The following is a 22,827-nucleotide window of genomic DNA, read 5'->3' as shown; positions in this document are numbered from 1 at the left end:
CTGTGCCCTATCTGTCTAAAGACAACGAAAGGAACGCTTCAAATAATAGGGGCATACAGTGCACCAACAGGTAGCATAAGGCCGGGGGAGGGACTAAAAGAACTCATGCGAACAGAAAAAGACAATGCATGGATTACACTAGGGGGCCTCAACACACACCATGGAACCTGGAACCCACGCACAAGGATGGGAGAGTCATAGACCTGGTCATCGCACCTCAAGCCACAGTGGGTAAATGGGTAACCAGTATGAACATAATACCAGGAAGCACGAGTGATCACGAGATTGTTGAAGTCAAAGTGAGAGCGAGGGCAGCCTGAAAAAGACCTGAGGCTAAATGGAGGTTAAGGAAAATGAACACCAATACCTTTGTCGCAGAATGCAAACGAGAAGCTGACCAACTGGAAAAGCTTCTAGAGAGCAGCAGTGATGAAGTAAACAAATCAGAGCTCATAGCCAAGGAACTGATGGCAGCAGTGGAAAGAGCACTTGAGGCATCAACCCCAAAAACGCCCTCCAATATTGTGCTCAAACAATGGTGGAATGATGCATGCAAAGAACAGAATGCCCAAATGTGCAGTGCATGAACAGCCCATTGCAATCATCCTGCAGACATTGAGAAGAGGACCGCGTACAAGAAACAAAAAAAAGCCATGAGGTGGGAAATTGTGAAAGCTAAAAAGGCCCTCATGAGCAAGATTGTTGTGGACCTGAAAGAACCAAAGGATGTCTTCTGCACAGTTAAATGGGCCAACGACAAGCCAGACAGGTGTATCCCTCTATTGCAGAGACCAGACCAAACGAAAACCACCTGCACAGCCGAGTCAGTGGCTCTTCTCCGGGAGACACACACAAAGGAACACACAGAAAAGGAGTGGCATTTTCACGAGCCCAACCCAGAGGCAAATGAATGGTCACCACTCACCAGTGAGGAAGTGAAAGCTGCTCTGTGGAAACCTGCGAATACAGCCCCAGGAGCAGACCGCATCACGAACGAGGTCTGGAAAAGAGCATGGCAACCGCTAGGCAGTATGATAACAAAGTTGTACAACCTTTGTCTGGAGAGCGGGATCCACCCCAGCATTTTCAAGAAGGCAGACTTGGTTGCAACTCCAAAGCCAGGACGCCCATGCAATGAGCCCTGATCATATCGACTCATATCTCTCCTGCCCACCCTGGGAAAGGGCCTGGAGAGAGCCGTGGCTAAGAGGATGGTGGAAGAAGCAATTGAGAAAAGGATCATCCCATGGAACTACATCTGTGCAGTACTGAAGAGGGCAGTTACAGACCTCCTCATTGAGCTACGCAGAAAAATAGAAGACGTGCAGTACTGGAAAAGAGTTACTTCGATACTGACCTTCGACATAAAAGGAGCATACGACGCAGTCGAACCAGAGAGAATGGAAAGACAGCTGTCTGAAAACCGTTGGCCAACCAAACTATGTTGCTGGGCAAGAAGTTTCATGGAGGGAAGGACTGCCCGCATACAAACAGAAGAGGGCTGGACAACGAAGCGAGTAGGAGGCTCCCTCCCACAAGGCTCTCCAGTCTCACCTATTCTTTTCATGCTTTTCATGGCTCCCATCTACAGGAGGATACCTTATCTCTTGGGATACACAGATGATGGGGCGCTGGTAGTTAGTGGCCAAACTTTCAATGACAACTGCCAGAAAATCAAAACACTGATGGAAACAGTGACAGAGTGGACAGTACAGAACGGGTTAGAACTAGAACCAGGAAAATCAACACTCCTGCACATCAAAGGCAGAAGAAGGATCACTGACAACCCATCCGTCACGTTTGAAGGACTAGGTGAAGTGAACCCCACACCAAAAAAGCAGTCAATGCGATGGTTGGGACTCCATCTCGACGCCAACCTCCTTTTCAACAGGCACATCATGAAAACAACAGCAAGCATCAACCAAGTAGCCAACAGCCTGAGATACCTGGCTGGGTGCTATAAGGGAGTAGACACAGCATGTATGCTGAACGCAGCCCGGGCGTGTGCGATGAGCAAAGCACTCTTCGCAACGAGTGTGTGGATGGGAACTGAAATGACGAAAACAGCAGCAGAGAAAGTCAACGTCGCAATCAGAAACTGCCTGAGGGCAGCCCTACCCATGTACTGCACAACGCCAAAAGAGTGCCTACACCATGCAGCAAGCTTCCCACCAATTGAACTCATGTGGGAGGACGAAAAAAGAAGGGAAGCCATACACTGGCACACACTGGACAAGGATCATACGCTGAGAGGAGCCTAGTACAATCCAGCCATGTTGAGGATACGAAGAATGCTTCCAGTGAGAATGGAAACCCACACAACACTGAGGCTGAAAGTCGCCAGACCACCCATGCCCCCTCAACAGTGGCTCAGCAAAGAAAAAGAAGCAGAGAAGCACAGAGAGGAGGTAGACATGGCACCTGTGGGGACGCTTATAGCCTACTCAGATGGCTTGAAAGACACAAAGGGGAACACAGGCACAGGGTGGGTCACCACTACAAACAGAGCTACCCTGGAAACAGGACACATAGCTCTGGGCAAATGGATGGAGGTGGCAGACATAGAAGTGTACAGAGCCTGCGAGGCAGTGAGGCAGGCTGTGGCACACATGGACGCCAAGGAAATCTAGATTTGTCTGGACAACCAAGGAATAGTCGACTGCCTACGCAACCCACAATCACGAAATAGTACCTCCCAGGACATCATTGACAAAACCAAACAGACCCTGAACATGTGGAAGAGCAAGGATGACAGGAGGCGCATCCAAGTGCTCTGGGTCCCAGGACATGTAGGCCTGGAGGAAAACGAACAAGCCGACGCACAAGCCAAACTTGGATGCCTCAGATCCAACCTTGAGCCCCACGCCAGTCTGGCAGGGGCACAAAGATGGGGGAGAAACCAACTGCGTGAGGAGTACAAGAAATGGTGGAAAGAGCAGGAAGGATATCGCCCACTTGATGGTATCCCATGCAACCCCCCGTTCCGCGTTCTGGGCTATAAAGGCCTGGACAGAACAGAACTGGGGCACATCCTGGCTGCCAGGATGGGACATGGAGACTTTGACCAGTACCACGACTGTTTCAACCACCAGTGCCCACGCAAGTGCACTCACTGCAACCAGCCCAAAGAATGAGGGCACATGTGGACGTGCAGGACTTTACCAAGGCCTTGGAGCCAAAGGTTTACAGACAAGCTACTGAAAAACACAAAAGCAACAAAGTACATTGCTAGTGTGCTACATCAGAACCTGAAGCACCTACAGCAGAGGTGAACAAAGCAACCTGCACACACACATACAGCATGGCTGCACGCAGTGAGGACGAGAGGAGGAGAAGGAGGAGACAGGGGATCGAGAGGGGCAGCAAAGCAAGGAAGAGAGGGAGAAAAGCGAGAGAAAGGGTCAGGAGAAAAAAAAAAAAAAAAAAAAAAGAAAAGGAAGACAAGAGCAGAAGGAGATGTCAAAAGGACGCTGAAGAGATTCAGAAGGGCCCTTTCTCTGGAGGCCCATGATCTTTTGTTGAAAATGTGACAACCACTTCACTGAACAGAGGACAAAACCGATGTACCCTGCCAGGGCATACACCTGAAGCAGATAGCTGTTGGCCTTTTAGACTAGACTATTATATAGGTAGGGCGCCACAAGCCAAAAACACCAGGTAACCAACCCTGGAAACACAACCACCCAACCAGCAGGGAAGCCCTTGGGCAACGTCTAACTGAGAAGACTCCTGGCCACATGGCCGGACCCTAAAAAGTCATAGGAGTATTCCAATGAAGACGAGTACCTGCAACTGCTAACTGCCTGGAAGAGGGGTCGGAAGACGACATCTTCTAACTCCCCTTCCGTCCAGAACATGCCGTCGTATTTCTGCGAAATAACAGTAAGGTAGACGTTAAATAGAACAAACAAACAAACAAAAAGCTGTAGAAAACCAGTAGGGGAAGCTAACCTCCTCCTCAAGCAGTATTGGGGTCCATAAATGCATATCTGTTGGATGAAATGTTGGATGAACTACATGGAGGATGGGTATTGTGAGGAATTTGCCTTCGGTCGGGTTAACCCTGGGTAAACCCGAGCCTGAATACTTCAGCTTAGTTGTCCATGACGGAAGAGCTTAACATCTTAGAGAATGAATAGAAAACAAGCTTCACCATAACGATCAATCTGTATACCAGCACGGTTCCACGTGTAGCTGTACAGGATCACGAGTGACTTCTCAAGTGATAAAATCTGAATTCAGTAGATTGTTCTGACAATATCAAACTTAGATATGACACTTTCTGGCTGCAAGGACAAGTCAAGCTCTTCTAAATGCTAATTAGGGTTATGACGCCACAAAAAGCCACAAAGACATGTTGTATCCTCAGCAAATAAATCAGCAATGATTTGACACCTGTTCTCATGAAAAAAAAAAAAGGAATTTTATCCCACTTCAAACATCCAACTAGATCTTGTCAATTAGTGACTGTCACCCAGTGTGCACTATCATAATTTCATCGACTCATTGGTCTTCAAGGGATAGGGCTTCACAACAGCTTGCTTTGTTCTATTACCCCTGTTTACTATTATATGCACCATTGGAATCCTGCTTTTTGCATCCCTGTAAGTAATCTTGAAACTGTCATGCTGCACATGTTTTATACTAACTTCATCATTGCAGTAGAACCGAGTTGCAAGCAGCTTAAGCTTTTAAACATGGCTACTCAGGTAGCTAGGGACCTTTCTTTTAGTGAGGTTGCAACCCTCACCTCATTCGAAGACGTCCGCCGATATGCAAACTAGCCCGAGGATGTCCAAGCTCCATCGTTTTTCGCTCGATTATCCCAAGATACACTCAAATCAAATATCCGGGACATGTCTCTTGACCTTATTCAGTCAATTGCTGAAAGATTCCCAAAGTTGAGAAAGCAACTCGATGAACTTGGTGGATATCCTGATGGTGTCAATCTAGACAACTTCAAAGTGCACCTTTCCTTGAAAAGCAGCTTCAATGTGTGGTTTCATGGTAATGCTATTTCAGATGATACTGTCAACAATGTCATGATTCCTGAGGTCAAGCAAATTATTCATGAAGCCCAAAAACAGGTGAAGAAACGCCGTCCCAATGCTTTTCTCGAAATGGAAGATGAGATAGAACGAGCATTCAAAATTCCTGAAAAGGCCCATCCTGCATATGGATACCCCAGTCAGAATCTTTGTGATGATCTTACAGAATATCACCAAGCATTCAAACAATCCGCCTGGGAGTACTTATCCCCTTACACATCGATTGTTGCGCCATCAGGTACAGGAAAATCGTATACTGTCTCGCAGCTAGCTGTCAAGCACAACAAGTATGTGATTTACTTGAACTTTGCTCCACCAGGGCATGCAGGCTACCCTGGTAGATCACCCTATACGCCATTGATTCTGCAAACCCTGGATCAGGTCAATTCCGGGGCGTCTTTCCTTGCAAGGCGCAACATGATGGAATGGAAGTGGGCTCTCATCATGAAGACATTATTGTGATTGGCTAGGGCAGCTCGTGCTTCTGGAATCAGCCCTGAATATTTCTTCCGTTATCAAACTGAGAAGCACTATGCTCCTGTGCAGGAGAAGACCGATTCTGCCCTTAATTTCGTTATCGAGGCTACAAAGCCATCTTGCCCAAGATGTGAACATTCTAGGACATTGCCTGATTTTGCACCTTTTAGTGGCCATTTTCAAAGTGTATTTAGAGATGATACAAATGACAGTGATGATGAGAACAGCGACGAAGGCAGCAACGAGGACAATATCCAGGACACCAGTAAGCTGAGAAATGAGTACGCCAGTGAGGATAATTGCAAGGCCAATGCTGAAGACGGTTCTCAACGTCAGGTCAGCGATCGGGATTCACAATCTGATCTCGAATTTGTCATTTGCATTGATGAGGCTCGAAATCCTTTGTTCGACGGAATAGACAGATTCGCACTGCCATTCCCTCCGTAGCTCCGCAGTGCGTTATGGTTCACTTCCCACCAGAAGCATGAAAAATCATTCTTTGCTGTTTTCCTGGATACAGCATCTACGATATCGAACTTTACTATTCAAGATCCCAGCCAAAAAGTCGCTTTACATGATCGTCCAGGTCGAAACATTTTCCCTCCCCATTTTCGGTTTTTTACCAAACACCTCTATGCTGAGCCAACACCAGATCACCCTGTGGCATCAAGTACATCCCTTGCAACACTGCTGACTTTCAGCCATCCTTTATGGGGAGCACTAGCCCTTCAAGGAAGTTCCGAAGATGGCATAATGGAACTTTGCTTGCAAAAGTGTGAGCCTTATCTAGGTAAAGACGCTATTGATGAGAGGAGAATCGGACTACTTGCACTTCTTTCTTACCGGATTCTTTTCAATTTCTGTTCCTTCACTTTAGCATAGAGACTTGTTTCTGGTTGGATGCATTGTTTAGTGGATGTTTCAGAAGATCGTGAAAAACTCATAGTTGCACAACCTACTGACCCTATTCTAGCCATAGCTTCCTATAGGGATGGCGTGACCATGGGAGAGAAGCTTGTAGAAGTGCTCGGGGCACTGAATCACTTTCTTTACTGGCAGCTTGAACTTGAACTTGGATATGTTTAACGTCTACGGGAACCACAGAGATCAAATGACGCCGGACTGGTTACCGGACAGAATTAACCCTCTGTCAGGTTCACCATAGAGTTTTGCCGAGCGGAGCGCAATTTCTGCCAAGCTACCTTGTTGCTCGTTTCCGCTCTACCATGGTTGAAGTAGAAAAAAAAAAGAACAGAAAAATACAAAAATATAAGGAAAAGGGAGGAATGAAAGAGAACAACCAAACATCAAACAGAGAACAAAGAACAAAACAGTGAACAGAGCGTAGAACGAATACAAAAGAAAAGTAGCAAAGTAAAACAAATTTTCGCCTCCACACTCCCTCTCCCGAGAAATCACCTTCTCGCCGCGCCGTCTCCTCTCACATCTCAATGCCGAATACCCTCCACTTAGGGTCTAGTTTTCCTGCTAGATATCTCCAGTTCTTGTCTCCTGTGAGGGACTTTCGTACAAATCTCATGGTCAGTTTCTTCTCGTTGCCTAGACACTCCCACGGATGGGGTAAAGGTCTTGGCTTGGTCGCACCCTGCGACTGGGCATCGTATTTCTGCATTCGTGTCGTTGAGCCGCACGTGGTACTCTTCAAAGTTGCCGTGTCCGGAGTGCGCTGCCAGGATCCGGGCGACTGTACCTTTGTGTAGCCCCTTCATCCAGTCGATGTCATATGGTCTCGGCCAGTTCAGCGCTCCACCGAGATGTTTGATCTTTGACCGTTTTCTTTCATCCAGTGTTGGAAGTCTGCTTTGAAGGCTTCGTTCCTCCACCTTCTTGCTGCCGTCAGTGACATTGTCGCCTTTGGGACCAGGAGGTCTTCGCTCTTGAAACCCGCTTTGGCCAGCTGATCGACTGCTTCATTGCCCGGGACTTCGCAGTGTCTTGGGACCCAGTGCACCTTGCCGGCCGGCTTCTTTACTGGCAAAAAGGGAGAGTTGAGACACGGCCCCGCCGAGTTGCAAACAACATAACCGGAGTTCAGGCCGCATATTTTCGTCAAGCAACTACTAGGCAAGATGGCCGAGCGGTCTAAGGCGCTGTGTTCAGGTCCTTCCTCCGGAATACCTTCGCAGTGGAGCAATCCGCGCGAGTTCGAATCTCGTTCTTGTCAACATGTAAAGCAACTATTTTTTTGCTCTTTGCGTTTTTGTCGCTGTATCTCGAGCCGTCCGCTGCGTGGAAGAATAGAAGACGCGCAGTACTGGAAAAGAGTTACTTTGATACTGACCTTCGACATAAAAGGCGCACACGACGCAGTCGAACGTCCATCGTATTTCTGCGAAATAACAGTAAGGTAGACGTTAAATAGAACAAACAAACAAACAAAGACGCAGTCGAACCAACACTCAAATCTCACCACTGCTGTTCACGCCATAGCTTTCTCTCCAAATAGTGAGTCCTTCAGAAGACTCTACAAGAATGAGATTAAAACCGGCCACATGCGTGACCTTTTGCCTTTGCTTTCAAACATAGTAGGCTGTGGTGAGACTTATTGGCTCAAGCAGTCGTTTCCAACTTAGATATATGGCAAGGATGACCTACCACACTACTTAACCTTTTTCTGCTTCGGTACTTCTCTTGCAGTATCAATATCTTATTAGATTGTGTGAAGGGCAAGATGAGTGATGAAAAGCAGCGATGGGATCTGTGTAAATGCTAGCAAAGAAGGATTCGATTGGGACATGTGGTATAGGAATGCCCTGGACAGGTATGGCGATGGAGGCTTTACGCCTTCAACTGTCAGATGACAGCGACATATTCACTTACCCAGCTGTTTACCATCATGACTTCCTTCCTAGAAGGTCACATGTCCCTGCATGTAGTGGTAAAATAATTGTTTGACATTACCTAGAGCTTGCTGATAGCCTCGTTCAAGGCAGCTATTATAGGATTGTAAAGTTGGTCTGGATCTCCGATAGGTGTTCCAACGCTCATATGCTCGTCCTTGTCCAAAGGAAAAAGGATCTTCCTTATCTTCAGGCAGACTGGCTTCACGACATCCAGCGCCTCTGGAAATTCCTCCATAATATCTTCAAGACCATCCACAGTCATTTGACCTCGCTTAACACCTGCTATAGCTTCAAATCTCCCAATCTCCCATTCCCGGAGTTCGCTATACCTGGGCGGGTTCTGGTTACCAGCGAATCCATTACTCCATGCTTGGCGTGCGCACATCCAAAGCAAGACATAGAAGAACGATTCGAGGTCGTGGCGGTAGGTGTGATCCTTTTTGCGCAGTACCTCTATCGCCATAAACTGCATCGTGCCGGTCCGGTGCCGTGCCCCGCTCGGTTCACTGTCTAGTACTTTGGCCAAGTCAAGATCGATGAGCATGCCCTTGAAGCCATTGGCTGTTTCGGGGTTGGTGATAATAATGTTGTTTGGAGAGATGTCGCGGTGCAAGATCTTACCAGTGACATAGAGAGACCGATGCGCTTTGATCGCATCCCGCTCAGATTCCAGCAATTCCTTGATGCTTCTAAAGTCGCTGATGACACGACCGGCTGGCGAGACGACAAGGCAGTAGTAGATCCTGTTCTCCCACAGATTCTCGCCAGGTGTGTACAGACTCAGCTTCGTATTGCTAGACCGCCGCCTCTTTGACCCAGATGCATTGCTAGAAGTGTGATCAGCTGAAGATCTGCGCTTGGTTGACATGCTCATGGTTGTTAGTGAATCGTGAAAGTAAACGTCCTCGCTCCGAAAAGGGTGGGCTGCAGAGAATCGGAGTCCTTCCCGCATCTCTGCAATAGTAGTGATTTGACGATGTGCCACAACCCTAGCCACGCCCTCGACACCCATCGCTTCTGCCTGTTTCAGTTGTTCCACCTCAAGCTTGCGCTTATCCGGTATCCACGAAAATTTGGCAACGTAGCTGTCCTGCGTCTTGTAGCATGTTGTCCCGCGACACACAATGGCTTTCTGTCGAATCATTAGCTTGTCCAAGCGGAGCCTTGTTTCTTTGCCACTTGCATCATCTAAGGTGACGTAGCGATACCCATCCTGCCGCTCCATGAACGTATCTAGGCCCATAGTATCATCATCCATTGTGGCATAGCCAACAAGGGCACGCACAAATTTGTCCGGCTCATCGTGGATGTCGAAGGTACCCGAGCTGTACGCCCCTGACCGATCGAAGATCCAGAGTTCCATTTTAAAAGCATAAAGAGTGAAGGCGTGGACAAATCGGCGGGTCGGCTGGTCAGTGAAGACACCCTGAACATGGCACATGAGCTGGAGGAAATCGGCCTTGAACCTGCTTGTGTCGTAGAACTTCTTCTGCTCCCCCATAACAAGGACGTGCTTGTAGAAAAATGTATCGCTCCTTTCCACAGCTGGGCTCCGCAAGAAAAGGTTCATATGTCCTTTTTGTTCTTGGAGCTAGTCGGCGGTCTTGGTGGTGTGGAACCTGTACGGCGCGTGGTCCAAGAAGCGCTCTTCCAGAAAGCGAAGCCAGTCCCAGACCAGCTTTTCGTCAGGCACCTTCGGGAAGCCCGTCCATTTCTTTCCATCGTGCGCGGTCAACACCCCCTCGAACATTGCCTCCTGTTCTCTGCGCCACCTCTTGGGATCAAAGAACTTCTCCCAGAAGCCCCCCACATTGCGGAAAGTGCAATTCTTGATCTCTTCAAAAGTTCCTCTGGATGCCGGGGCGATGCTGGCGGGGATAGCAGTGAGAATGCTGAGGTTGTTGATGATGTCGAATACAGCTTCCCAGATGTCGGTGTCAGCAGATTTGTCAACGACATGGCGGACAAGAGGACGAAATGCGTCCAGTCTAACTGCACCCTTTCGGACATCCCGTCGAATTGATGATAATTTGACCTCCACTTCACCGTTTCCATCAGGAGAAGGAAGGCTGAATGCTGTTTCAGATCCAACAAGAGCGTATAGAAGGTCTGCGATATCTTTGTGCAGTGGATTGTCGACGTCGACGCGTAATCTTTCTCGAAGATGGTCAAGCCTATTTTCGAGAGGATTTTCTGAAATGATTTTGATCTGCTGTTTTGTGAGGGCCATTTTGAACCAAAGTGCAGCACGGCGATGGGTTTAGCAGACAAGATTGAAGGACTGAGATGGAAAGTAACAACACAAAACAAGGCACACGCAACGCATCACGTGATACTTGTGGCGATACGGTCGTTGTCAGGCCGGTGGTGTGAACCGTCGGAACTGGGGCATCCAATTCCCAAGACAAGCAGTAAGGTCCCAGCAGTGCTTTCTTTGTTCAAGTAGTAAAAATGAAAATAACAAGGCAGGGCAAGGGCTATAATGCAGAGTTGGAGTTGAGGCCTCGACAAGTGAATACAAAATGAGGGTGAGAACGAAGATTCAAAGAAGGCCTGACATTTTTGTTGTTATTGTACTATTTAACGTCTACCTACTGTTGTTTCACAGCATGGAATGGGGGTCTTTTGTTTGTTTGCACCATTTAACGTCTACCTACTGGTTTTCCATAGCAATACAACAGGACGGAAGCAGCGTGTTTGATGTCGTCTTCTGCTACCACTTTTGGGCAGTCGCTGGTTGCAGGTGTGCGTAGGCTTCAAGTATCTCCTATGACTTTTTAGGGTCCGGCTGAGCAGCTAGGGAAGGCGTCCTTGTTGGGTATGGTTCCTGGTGTTTTTGGTCTGCGGCGACCGCGTGTCAACTAGTCTAAAAGGCCCCCGGCTTTCGGCACGGGGGGTAGGCCCCGGCGGAGTACAGCGGTTTTGTGCTTCCATATGCATCCCGTAGACGTTAAATATATTCAAGTTCAAGGAGGGACCACAGGGAAGGAGGTTACATACAACACTCGGAGCAAGAGGCCTAGAGTAGAGAGGAAAGGGATGTTGTAAAGTGGGGCTATTACGACTATTTGATTGGCTGGACTTTTGGTATTTTAGGCACGTGATTAAGTTAGGGTTATCAGGATTGCTGACCTTGATACGGTTCGCCCAAAGGTTAGGGTTAGTGTTAGACATCAAGGGTCTTCTTCCAAGGCCCAAGTGCTTGATCTAGAACATGGTAGTGATGGCTGAGATCCGTCCCTGGAACTAGACTTGGATAGATATAGAACAACTTCAATAATCACTTATTCCTTCTTCCTCTTCTTCACAGGACATTCAGTACGTCCTCCTAATATCTACTGTTATATTAGTTCACTTACTTGGTGGTATGTGGGGCATTAGATTGTCAGGTGCGAGTAGGAAATCGTGATGATGCGAATGGGAACACTCTTTACATAATGTGAGGGCTAGAATGATGAGAGGTAGGCTTTTGCTAGAAGCCTGTCTCTTTATCAAACCTTACAAGAAGCTTTGACATCAATGGGTAGTTATTCGCAAAGCAATTAGGCATTTGTGTAACGTAATTTACAAGCCAACAAGAGACTTCCCAATACCCCTCGCATTCACTATTCCACAGGAATATAATAACCACAAAGTTCTAGTTAAAATAACTGCTTTTGGACTCACCTGAGGATCCCTTGTCTTTTAGGCAGGTTCTTGCATTATGGCCTGTCTTCCCACAAATGCCACAGTGCTGAATGCCCGCCGCAGCCGACCTCGACTAATCACCATTCTGCCGCATTTCTTGAGCCACCTACCGATCAACATCTTGTTGGGCTAGAATCTTCTCGGCATCCCCTACAGTAAGGGGCCCTCCTTGCTGTATACGTGTCTTTTTGACTCTCCGGCGTTTGCTGAGTGTCTCATTTGCTACTACAGAGACTTGTTCTACTCGCATAAAAGCACTACCGCGTGCATTATTGTCTGTCACCCCTTGGCAAGCTGGTCCATAGCACCATAAAACGGAGTTGGAGAGCTTCCCCTGATGATGGGCAATTCGACCCTTGACGTAATCAGACTGTGAGAGGGCTTGTGTCGGGTTGTGTGGCATCAAAGAGACCCAAGTGTCAGTCCCTTCGGGAAGCGGGCTAGCTAGTGTTGGAGTCCATAACTTGGCATCCAGCTTCAATGAGACTGCCTGAGGACCATCAGGCACCAGTCGTACATGTGATTAAAACGAGTCTTGAGCTATGGCTGTCGTTGGACGAAGTATGAAGCCTAGCTCTGTCCAGCGCATCCTACGTCACCTTCTGAGAGGAGGTTGGCTATTTCTTCATGACCACTAAGTCAGAGAGGAAATCCTCGCTAATCTAGGTCAAGAATTAACTTGACTACAGTCTCTTCTTTAGGTACAGTCAATCTCGTAGAGTTAGCGCGTACTTCTTACCGAGCGCGTCTTCCCTTCATCCTTGCGTGTAAGGTGCTAAGGCTGACTGTGTAGATACTAACAGCCTCTGAGGTACCAAGTTTTGGGCTTTGTTTGATAGCTGCAATGGCAAGAGCGAGATTGGCTACTTTAGAATTTGAAAGTATTACTGGTGGTTTGGGCAAAGTGGCTTGAAAGATATAAGTGTGAGAATTTGAGTAGAGTGTCCTGTTCTCTTGTAAATTACGTTACTAAAACTACATATGATCGATAGAAAACTAAAATGTTGCGAAACAAGTGTTGAATTTGCAAAGAAACGCCTATGTTGTGGAAAATGGAATCTATAATACAATGGACATGATACTTTATCCAAGGACATTTCGCTTTCATGATAGGCTACTGAAGCCAGTCTCCAGATCTAAATTCCATGATTATGATGCGGCCAGAGATAGTACCGAGCCCAAGTTTGGCGTGGGCTGTTGTGAATTTCCGAGGCCGACAAGATGGCGGCAGCCAAAGGATCCTTTGACCATCCTCCATAATCCAGACGCAATCTTTGCCGAGACTGTATGTGGGGGATCTAGAGTGAGGCAAAGAAGCTTGACTAGCTGGTAGTCCTGATGCTATTCGCTGCTCATCATTTGTAAACACTGCTGATGTCACTTTGTTATGATGGCCCTCAAGAGTCTGCACACACGCACCAGAAGTCGCATCCCAGATCTTCACTGTTTTGTCATAAGACCCTGATGCCAGTCGCTGTCCATCATTGGAAAACACCACTGATGTCACCCAGCTATCATGGCCCTCAAGAGTCTGCACACACGCACCAGAAGTCGCATCCCAGATCTTGACTGTCTTGTCCCAAGACCCTGATGCCAGTCGCTGTCCATCGTTGGAGAACACCACTGATACCACCTGGTGATCATGGCCCTCGAGAGTCTGCACACACGCACCAGAAGTCGCGTCCCAGATCTTGACTGTGTTGTCAGCAGACCCTGATGCCAGTCGCTGTCCATCGTTGGAGAAGACCACTGATGTCACTTCTTGATGATGGCCCTCAAGAGTCTGCACACACGCACCAGAAGTCGCATCCCAGATCTTGACTGTGTTGTCAGCAGACCCTGATGCCAGTCGCTGTCCATCGTTGGAGAAGACCACTGATGTCACTTCTTGATGATGGCCCTCAAGAGTCTGCACACACGCACCAGAAGTCGCGTCCCAGATCTTGACTGTGTTGTCAGCAGACCCTGATGCCAGTCGCTGTCCATCGTTGGAGAACACCACTGATACCACCTGGTGATCATGGCCCTCAAGAGTCTGCACACACGCACCAGAAGTCGCATCCCAGATCTTGACTGTGTTGTCAGCAGACCCTGATGCCAGTCGCTGTCCATCATTGGAGAACACCACTGATGTCACTTTTCGATGATGGCCCTCAAGAGTCTGCAGACAGGCATCCCAATTTTCTTCAACCCTTGGCTTTACCTTCATCCAGTCTAGCTCTTCGTGACTAAATATTTGCTTTATCAAGCTGTTGCTAGGGCTGAATATGAGCGCTGAACTATAGACCTGCAGAGGGGCAATCTCAATAACTCTTGCATTCAAGAGGAGAAATCGGTAGGCGTCTTTGACAATTTCTTGAAGGTGCTTCGATGCATTTTGCTGCTGTACAATGTTAAATCCTGCGTTTTCAAAATCAATCCTCTCAATGCAGAGCAACTTACCAGACAAGATTCTAATTTCCCAATTGCTCGTACTCCAGTATAGACGCTTCGTAACAGACTAACAGCTTCTAGCCATTGAAGATATTTCGTTTGGAAGAAGGCCAATATCTCATTATTCTCACTAGCTCTTACATCTACAGGCGAGTCATAAAAATGATCAACCCAAAATGTGCAAGAATATCTGATAGCAGCCAATGGGTCAGGATTAGGAGGAGAAACTTCATCGATGAGAGACCCTGGAGCCTTCAGGTGGTAAATATCGCGTTCTAGAGTTTCGCAGAGCAGGTCCATTGATCGCATGAAGATCGTTTCGTGTTGGTGCGCAATGTCGGAGGGTAGGACTTGGTCCAATGCTTGATCCATGAAGTAGTCCTTTGCTGACTGGTGGATGAAGGAGACGGTATTGTCATTAAGAGTCAAGAAAGACCCGCATAACTTGATAACTTCTTCCACCTCTTCCATGCCCACAGCAGTCAGTCCTTCAACAAGGACATGCAGCTCTTCCAAAGTGATGGGTCGGTATACAACCAAGACTTTAGCAATAACGTCTTTGCAAAGCTGAGCATCTTCTGACTCAGATATCTGCTGCAGCATTTGTTTATACAGAGCATCAAGCCCAGATGGAAACGACTTTAGTTTAGTCAAGGTATGGCGTTTGCGTGTTTTTTCATTGGAAAGCTCTTGACAAACCAGGGCCACCCACAGAAAGGTGCCATGAGCATTTGACTGCAAATGATCCAAGACAGCGGCCTTTGTCTCATCGTCGTATTTCCTTTTCTGTGCAACCTGATCTACCTTGAAGTTGATGTAAGAGTCGACCGCTGCAGAGACTGAATCCTGGTTTATTTCAAGGTGGATTTTGACTTTTTGCTTGGCATCATTCAGGCTCTCCTCAATATCCGGCCAATTACGGCTTGATACAATCCATCTGGTGGTGGAAGACTCAGTGATGAAGTCAATTAGAAGATTCCGATCCACAGTACACTCATCCAGGGCATCGACGACTAGAATGGCATTCTTCAAGCTCGGATCCTTCAACATCTCAGTCGCTATCCCTCGGACCTCATACCAAGCGGACTCGTTTTCAAATAGCTTTTTCCCCATGGTATCATACTTTTTCCGGACGTGCTTGGTAAGCTGTGGATTACAATCTGCAAGGTGATAAATAAGCCCGCGTAGCACAGACGTGGCGGAGCTCAATCGATCACCACCCGTGGCTTGGCAAAAGAAGTAGTAGGGTGATGTTGATGGATCCAGCTCCAACTCATCGATGATGCCACGAAGGAGCATCGTTTTGCCCTTGCCAGCATCCCCTTTGATCCAGAGGATTCGGCTTTCCGCTTCGTTTTTGAACTTCCGGAAGTCCTTGTGTTCGAGAATCCATTTGTACGAGTCTCTCAGCAAGCCACCTTTTTTGTATTGGATTTGTATCTTGTCCGTTCGGGGATTGGTCGTGTAGAGGTCTCGAAGGCACTTCTTATCCTCTTTGTCATGATGCCGCTTTTCCTGTTGATCCGTTTGATTCTGGATTGCTACATGGATGTTTTCAAGACTGACTTGCAAATCAGACGCTGTGTTGTTGAGATCACGGATTTGCGTTTGGATCTCCTGGTTGTTGTACTGCTCCATATCGTGCAACACAGTATTTTCGGTTGCCTTGATGTCATTGAGCTGGCCTGCCCAGTCATCGATCAAAAACATGTCTCTCACAAAAGTGGCAGCCTGGCTGCGATGGTAGAGACAGATGCTTCTGATTTGATACAAGAGGAGCTTTTCGAAGAGCTGCGTGATGTTCTTCTCCAGTGTGTCTCGTAGCAAGAGTGTAGTTGTACGTCCCTTATTTTCGTCCAGAAGCAAACTGGCGAGGTGCCAATACCACTCTGTTCTCACTAAAACATACTGGATGCCTTTTTGATTTTCAACTGCTTCGGCGATGGGGTTTTTCAAGGCCTATGCAATGTTAGCCACCAACAGCACGCTTTGTGTTCTTTTTGTCGTAGACCAATCGCAATCACATACCTCTATTCCAAGGCAGACAGTTGCCCATATAACAGCAGCTTCTGGGGCCGCACGGAGAGCTCTATCCATGATTCCCATCACAGCCTGCACTGCTCGCAAACCATGGTCGGTTCCTTGCACTAGGGCAGCTTGCTTCTTTGTTTTTTCGATCCCTTGCTCAGCAACCTCTCTCATTTGAGATGACGTGACGTTTAGTTCCACTGTCACCTTGCCTTCGATTCGATCGGTAGGTTTCACGCTTAGGTGGCACTTGGATAAGATAATCTTCTTGAACGCCTCCACTAACTTTGGCTCTTTCGATTTCAAGCCTTTGTACGCATTTCCCCAAATCTTCTCTTGCAAAGTGGACAATGCTACCGGCTCGGGCTTGGGCGGTGATGGAGGCGTCGCGGCCTCTAGTAGCGATGGAGCTTGCTCGGGTTCTAGCTGTACTGCAACAGATGAGGGGGCGGCCGGCGACGTAGCTTGGCCTGGCCTTGGAACAGGCGCTTTTCTCTTTGAGAAGTGACGTTTAACTTTGTTGAGAATTCTCATAATTCCGGCTCTCAGGGGCGTGTATTGCAATAGTGAAAGAAGATCAACTTGGACAATGAATGAGTTGAAAATGTGACTGCTTTGTCGATACTATAGCATTCTTGATACCAGATGCGGGGAAACTTGTATTGCCGCCCAAGGCTGAGTATTTATTGGGCTACCAGCATCGTATTACTTTCGCCGTGGCCCTACCCTACCATATGCATGGCTGTTAAGCGATGCATAATATGTAACATACATTTCGCCCAAGAGGCATGCGATAATAATAAAAAACAGAGATAGGAGGCCTTCGCCTTCAGAAAGGGCCTATGGAATTTAGGTACATTGCCCTAGTCGTCGCATCACTTTTCTTCCATGTTCACTCAAGTAAATACATGACCACTACTAGATACGATGGCATTCACATTTAACTGCACACCACTTCCAGGCACTGCAATATCAGCTACTAAATATCTTTTCATGTGTGATCAACAAACCCGTTGCTTGTGTTTCTTTCCAGCCACTAGACATCATAGCAATCAGAGCAGTGCGCACAAGTCCTGCGACAGAAAGACCCTACCTGCAGACAGCACTGCCACCCTGTCAGCCAGGCCCCCCAGATTGCCTGTTAGTACTCCTACCATTAAACAAACCAAATAGAACAATGACAGGTGTATCAACACCAGCTATGAGGCTAAGCCTGCCACATCATCGATGCCACCCACCCCCTATAACGTGGCACTGATTCTGCCTACTGTTATTTCGCAACAATACGACGGCGTATTCCGGACAGGGGCTGCTGGCTGATATCATCTTCCAGTAACTCCTGGGCAGTCAGCAGTTGCAGGTTTGCTTGGATTTCGAGCGACTCCTAAGACTTCTTAGGGTCCGGCGCTTAGGCCAGGAGGGCTCTCTGTCCAGCGTAGCCCTAGGGCGTGCCTGTGCGATTGGATACCTCGTGTTTTTGGTCTGCGACGACCACGTGTAAACTAGTCTAAAAGGCCGCCGGCTTTCGGCACGGCGGAGTATAGCGGTTTTGCCCTTCCATATGCATGGCTGTTGCCGCATCGTGTAATCTTTTTCCCGTTATGCTGGTGGCCGGTAGTAGAGCTCCCTCCGCACCTTCTCATGGAGCCCTACTCGACATCTCCTTCCTGTCCTGCAAACGATTCCTCATCCCATCTCTTCTCTCTTTCCCTTCCGTTCTCCCTCAACTTCATCCTCTTCGTCTCCTTCGTTGCTGCCCTTCCTGTCTCGGGGTTGGTTGTGTCATCCTAGGCTGCCCTTGTTGTGATCGCTCCCCTGTAGTCTGCGGTGGCAATGACCTGCCCCTCCGCGTTTCTTGAGGAGGGGTTACCTCGGTGGTATCCAGACAGCTCAGCTCGGGCTCGGGTTGTTGTTTCTCTTGAAAGAGCCTCAGGTTGCGGCGAAGCACGTTGGCGACATAACAAGTCGCTTTCGTGTTTTTAAGGAGCTTGTCCGCGAACCTTTGGCTCCATGGTCTGGGTAGTGCCTTGCTCTCTTCTATTTCTCCATTTCTTCTTAGTTTATAAGAGCCACAAAACCCCAATTTACCACGTACGACCATAGCCTATGGAAAATACGGGGTCCCGTCTGCTCCCCCTTAGTCAAGCCATAGAGCGCTGGATCAGTAGTACGGTGGGTGACCACGTGCGAATACCCAGTGTTGTACGTATTCTTTTTGGCCAGCCGTCGCCTCACCATGATGCTATGCCTAAGCCTCCATACAGGTCTCTCTTTTTTGCAACTTGGGCATGCATGCCTTTTGCTCCTTGAACTTGAACTTGAATTTGAATTTATTTACTTTTTACGCAAAGAAAAAAGGAGACAAGTGCAGAGGGAGATGTCGAAAGGGCTCTGAAGAGATTCGGAAGAGTCCTTTCTCCAGGGCATACAGCCGTTGGCCTCTTAGACTAGACTATTATATAGGTAGGGCGCCGCAAGCCAACCACACAACCAACAGGGAAGCCCTTGGGCAACGTCTACCGGAGAAAACTCCTGGCCGCATGGCCGGACCCTAGAAAGTCATAGGAGCAGTTCGAAGAAGACGCGCACCTACAATTACTGACTGCCCGGAGGGGATGTCGGAGGACAACATTTTCCTACCCCTCATCCGTCTAGAACATGCCGTCGTATTACGGTGAAATACCTGTAGGTGTTGCGTGGCGCTCCAAGCTTGCCTCAGGCACGTGACTGTTGTGTGGCGCTTTGACAAGCACCCCTCAGACAATTGTGCACAGACCTATCCACTGTGGCTGAAAATATACAGAAGTATAAAAGCTAGAAAAGCTGGAAAAGTAATTTAGAAATTGAGGTTAAAATAGTTAGCGATTTATAGAGTCAATAAAGAATAACAGTGTTAGGTCTATTCAACAGTAGGTAGACGTTAAATAGAACAAAATTGTTGGATGAATGCTGGATAAACTACATGGAGGATGGGTATTGTGGGGAATTTGCCTTCGGTCGGGTTAACCCTGGGTAAACCCGAGCCCGAATACTTCAGCTTAGTTGTCCATGATGGAAGAACTTAACACCTTGGAGAATGAATAGAAAACAAGCTTCACCATAACGATCAATCTGTATACCAGCACGGTTCCACGTGCGGTTGTACAGGATCACGAGTGACTTCTCAAGTGTTAAAATCTGAATTCAGTAGATTGTTCCGACAAATAAAAAAAAATCTCGAGCCGTCCAGATAGCTATCCTTTTTTTGCGCCTATCATCCGTCAGGCTATCCTGACCATGAGATCTGTAAAAAATGGTCCTTATATCTAGACGCTAAAAATACATACATACATACATACATACATACATGGTCTTTGTTTCTTTCAAGATATCAAGTTATTTCAAGTATCGTGCTTGTAGGTAGACGTCAAGTACCACGAACAAAATTAACTAGCGTGCTTGTTAACTGAGTAGGTCAGTTAAGTGAGTGAGTCGAAAATCTTGGCTATTAAATTTAAAATTGCAATAAAACCACAACTAACTATCTGGTCAATTAAACTACTCACTATAATCTTGCTCAGACAGCTCAGGAACTGCCTGACAGGTCCTCGAATTATGCCCGGCCTTGCCGCATACACCACAACTCCGTCTACCTGATCGCTCTGGCCTTCCTTGACCCCCACTTCTCGATGATTCCGCAACCACCTGCGTATCAACATCCGTATGATCAACTGCTCGTGATTCTTCCTGCAAAGTGATTGTCCCTCCTGTCTGTTGTCTAGTCCTTTTTGCCCTCCGGCCCTGGCGTAGCATCTCATTTGCCTCCCGAAGGCTTCGGACCTGGTTTCTCAATAAGATAACCTCATGCATAATTGCCTTTGCTGCTTTGGTATTAGACCTTGAAGCTTTCATAATCGACTTCGGGGGGCTGCTTTTATGCTTTCTGATCCCCTTTTCGATGTCTTCAGATTGAGATTGGGCCTCAAGGGGCTTTTGTTGGGTTGTTGAAGTCCAAGGGGTCGAGGGCTCAGTAACCTCCTCGGAAGCCATCGGAGTCCGTAGTTGCACATCAAGCTTCGAGATCACATTTTCCGGGTCAAAGGGAGCGAGCCCGGCGCTTTTAAACCCTCCCCGGATATTGCTTTCAGTGAAAGCCGCTTTAAAAGCAGCGTGAAATGCGGGAAGGAACTCGATCTTCGACACGTGGGTTACAGAGCATCTGATCAGATGCTCTATTTGTTGATCATATTCCTTTTGAAGCACTGGTAAGCACCCAACATCAAGAGGCTGAAGTAGGTGAGATGCATTAGCCGGCATACAAAGAGCGACAATCTTGTTTTCTTCACAATATCTCTCAAAATGGGCGGAGTGGTGGCTTTCGTGACCATCAAGGATCAGAAGACGGTAGGGACCAGTTGATCGGCTGGCTGTAGACCGATCAAAGTGCTTTAGCCACTCCAGACCCAGGTCGTTGTCTGTGCATTCATTTGTGCTGGTTGCAATAAGCCAGTCGCCTGGGAGGGCGCAATCTTGGTACCAATTCGCAAGGCGATGATGCTCTGCACCAATGATGAACGGCGCGATCGATTGGCCTTCCGCATTGATCGCATGAATTACAGTAATCCATTCCCGATTTCCAGGCTGCACCGGTTTTGACCTTTCTTGCCTTGCTGAACCTGTGACAATCATTTCAGCCATTATGATGCCCATCATAAAGCCAGTCTCATCAGAGTTCCAGATATCATCTGATCGGATACCATACTTCACGATTGTGCTATGTACGAGACTAAACCAGCCACGAATAATCATTGGATCGTCGCATTTAGCTGCCTGGCATTCGTATTTAGGAAATAAACGTGTTTTCAGCTCTGGTTGTCGCTTCACAAAGTTACGAGCCCAGCGCTGGCCGAGAGGTGACGTATCGCGGCCAGCTAGCAGATAATTGGCCATTTCTTCCAGGAAACGCAGTCGCAGGGGGAATCCTCGCGATTCAAGGTCTAGAATGGATCGGACGATTGTCTGTTCCTCTAGATCAGATAGTCTTCGTGACTTTGGGATAGTATTGCATCGCGATTGAATGCCATTGTGGCGGCGACGTAAGGTCTCCAAGGGGACCTGGTATGTAGTTGCTGCGCGTCGGAGACTCAACTTTGGGTCATTTTGAAAGGATTGAAGTGCAAGAATGATTCTAGCCTCATTTGAAGTCTGTGGCATATTGGGTGGTTATAGCGCATCTAGAGTATCTAATAAATAGAAATGTTGTAGGTTGGGGGATTTTTGACCCACTCACTTAACCACGCGCAGTATCCCTTATTTCGACACCTTCTTCTCCGATAAGCCAATCTCTTATCAGTTTACCCGAAGCTTATCCGGAACGATCGTGGTGTAGGTTTTAGGGTCCAGGGTCACATGACAATCTGACCCTGACCCCGCGCCAGCTTCGGAAGTCTGTCACAGACTTTGCTTCCTTCTTCATCAAGCTTTTAGAATCAGAGAATCGACATACATTTTTAGGAGAGCTATTCATACGAGACTCACGTATCTATATGCATCAACGTGAGTGATTATAGCGCTTGTTTACTGTGGTCAATAGCTGCAGGGTTAGAACTGCCGTATCATAGACGCAGGCGTAACACCCACAGTGGGTGTTGAAGTTCTCTCAACAAGATCCAAGTGCCATGCCATGCCACCCGGCACGTATTCATGCGGCGTGGCGCGCTAGCACAATAGCCGCCCCTGATCCTTGTCACTGGATGGGTGCATAGCTTGTGCTATTAACTTACACATTCTGAAACTCGGCTATGGTTTCATGTTGGTTGTCATGACTGTTCTGTTCAAACAAACACACAAAGGCCCCCCCCCTCCCTTCCATTTAGTTTACCGGAATCCTCTCCTTATTCTTTTCTATTTTCTGTACAGCATACTAGTTTGGTGTGCCACGTCTGATCTTACGTAAAGATAAACGTCTTCCTTGTTACAAGGTCACAGGCGTTAAGAGCAAGGCAGAATAATGTCTACACCATCCCACAAAAGCAAGAGGCTATCAAACAATGCTGAAACAAAGAACAAAGCCATACGTCACTTCTCCTTTAAGAAAGGGAAGGAAAATTGGCTTGCAAAATAGCCCACGCCTGCGCAAGGAGGTCTTGGACGATAGTTCACAGCAGCGAGCTGTTGCAATCTATGATCGCCTGGTGGCATAATAATCTACCTACGGATGTACAACTGATACAAAGCCGAAAACCAGACCTGCTTCCAATAAACATAAACATAAACATAATCACCATGGCCATGGAAGCCGCCAGCGAGGA

The 22,827-nt window shown here is 47.6% G+C and overlaps 7 protein-coding genes across 7 annotated transcripts; 3 read left to right on the top strand and 4 right to left on the bottom strand.

The window, feature by feature from the left end:
- Window positions 1-653: 653 nt before the first annotated feature.
- On the top strand, window positions 654-1,145 carry HOO65_110056 (RNA-directed DNA polymerase from mobile element jockey; the record flags this gene model as incomplete). The annotated part of the gene is made up of 1 exon (XM_071001737.1): window positions 654-1,145. The coding sequence occupies one exon, from the start codon at window positions 654-656 to the stop codon at window positions 1,143-1,145; it is 492 nt and encodes a 163-aa protein (XP_070855766.1).
- Window positions 1,146-2,273: 1,128 nt separating this feature from the next.
- Window positions 2,274-3,134, top strand: HOO65_110055 (endonuclease/reverse transcriptase; the record flags this gene model as incomplete). Its single annotated transcript, XM_071004751.1, has 2 exons — window positions 2,274-2,588; window positions 2,724-3,134. 2 exons carry the CDS (start codon window positions 2,274-2,276, stop codon window positions 3,132-3,134), a joined length of 726 nt encoding a protein of 241 aa, XP_070855765.1.
- Window positions 3,135-4,697: 1,563 nt separating this feature from the next.
- Window positions 4,698-5,972, top strand: HOO65_110054 (uncharacterized protein; the record flags this gene model as incomplete). Its single annotated transcript, XM_071004744.1, has 3 exons — window positions 4,698-4,709; window positions 4,878-5,335; window positions 5,519-5,972. 3 exons carry the CDS (start codon window positions 4,698-4,700, stop codon window positions 5,970-5,972), a joined length of 924 nt encoding a protein of 307 aa, XP_070855764.1.
- A 2,475-nt stretch (window positions 5,973-8,447) lies between these two features.
- On the bottom strand, window positions 8,448-9,890 carry HOO65_110053 (Protein kinase domain protein; the record flags this gene model as incomplete). The annotated part of the gene is made up of 1 exon (XM_071001736.1): window positions 8,448-9,890. The coding sequence occupies one exon, from the start codon at window positions 9,888-9,890 to the stop codon at window positions 8,448-8,450; it is 1,443 nt and encodes a 480-aa protein (XP_070855763.1).
- A 90-nt stretch (window positions 9,891-9,980) lies between these two features.
- HOO65_110052 (uncharacterized protein) lies at window positions 9,981-10,619 on the bottom strand (the record flags this gene model as incomplete). The annotated part of the gene is made up of 1 exon (XM_071001735.1): window positions 9,981-10,619. The coding sequence occupies one exon, from the start codon at window positions 10,617-10,619 to the stop codon at window positions 9,981-9,983; it is 639 nt and encodes a 212-aa protein (XP_070855762.1).
- Window positions 10,620-13,190: 2,571 nt separating this feature from the next.
- On the bottom strand, window positions 13,191-17,071 carry HOO65_110051 (Vegetative incompatibility protein HET-E-1; the record flags this gene model as incomplete). The annotated part of the gene is made up of 4 exons (XM_071004719.1): window positions 13,191-14,459; window positions 14,519-16,376; window positions 16,419-16,468; window positions 16,538-17,071. The coding sequence occupies 4 exons, from the start codon at window positions 17,069-17,071 to the stop codon at window positions 13,191-13,193; spliced, it is 3,711 nt and encodes a 1,236-aa protein (XP_070855761.1).
- Window positions 17,072-20,074: 3,003 nt separating this feature from the next.
- Window positions 20,075-21,730, bottom strand: HOO65_110050 (uncharacterized protein; the record flags this gene model as incomplete). Its single annotated transcript, XM_071001734.1, has 1 exon — window positions 20,075-21,730. One exon carries the CDS (start codon window positions 21,728-21,730, stop codon window positions 20,075-20,077), a length of 1,656 nt encoding a protein of 551 aa, XP_070855760.1.
- Between the last annotated feature and the right edge of the window lie 1,097 nt (window positions 21,731-22,827).

The sequence above is a fragment of the Ceratocystis lukuohia genome (genome assembly GCF_044167205.1).
Source record: "Ceratocystis lukuohia strain C4212 chromosome Unknown Supercontig11_pilon, whole genome shotgun sequence".
NCBI lineage: Eukaryota > Fungi > Ascomycota > Sordariomycetes > Microascales > Ceratocystidaceae > Ceratocystis > Ceratocystis lukuohia.
This window is presented reverse-complemented; position numbering and strand designations above follow the sequence as displayed.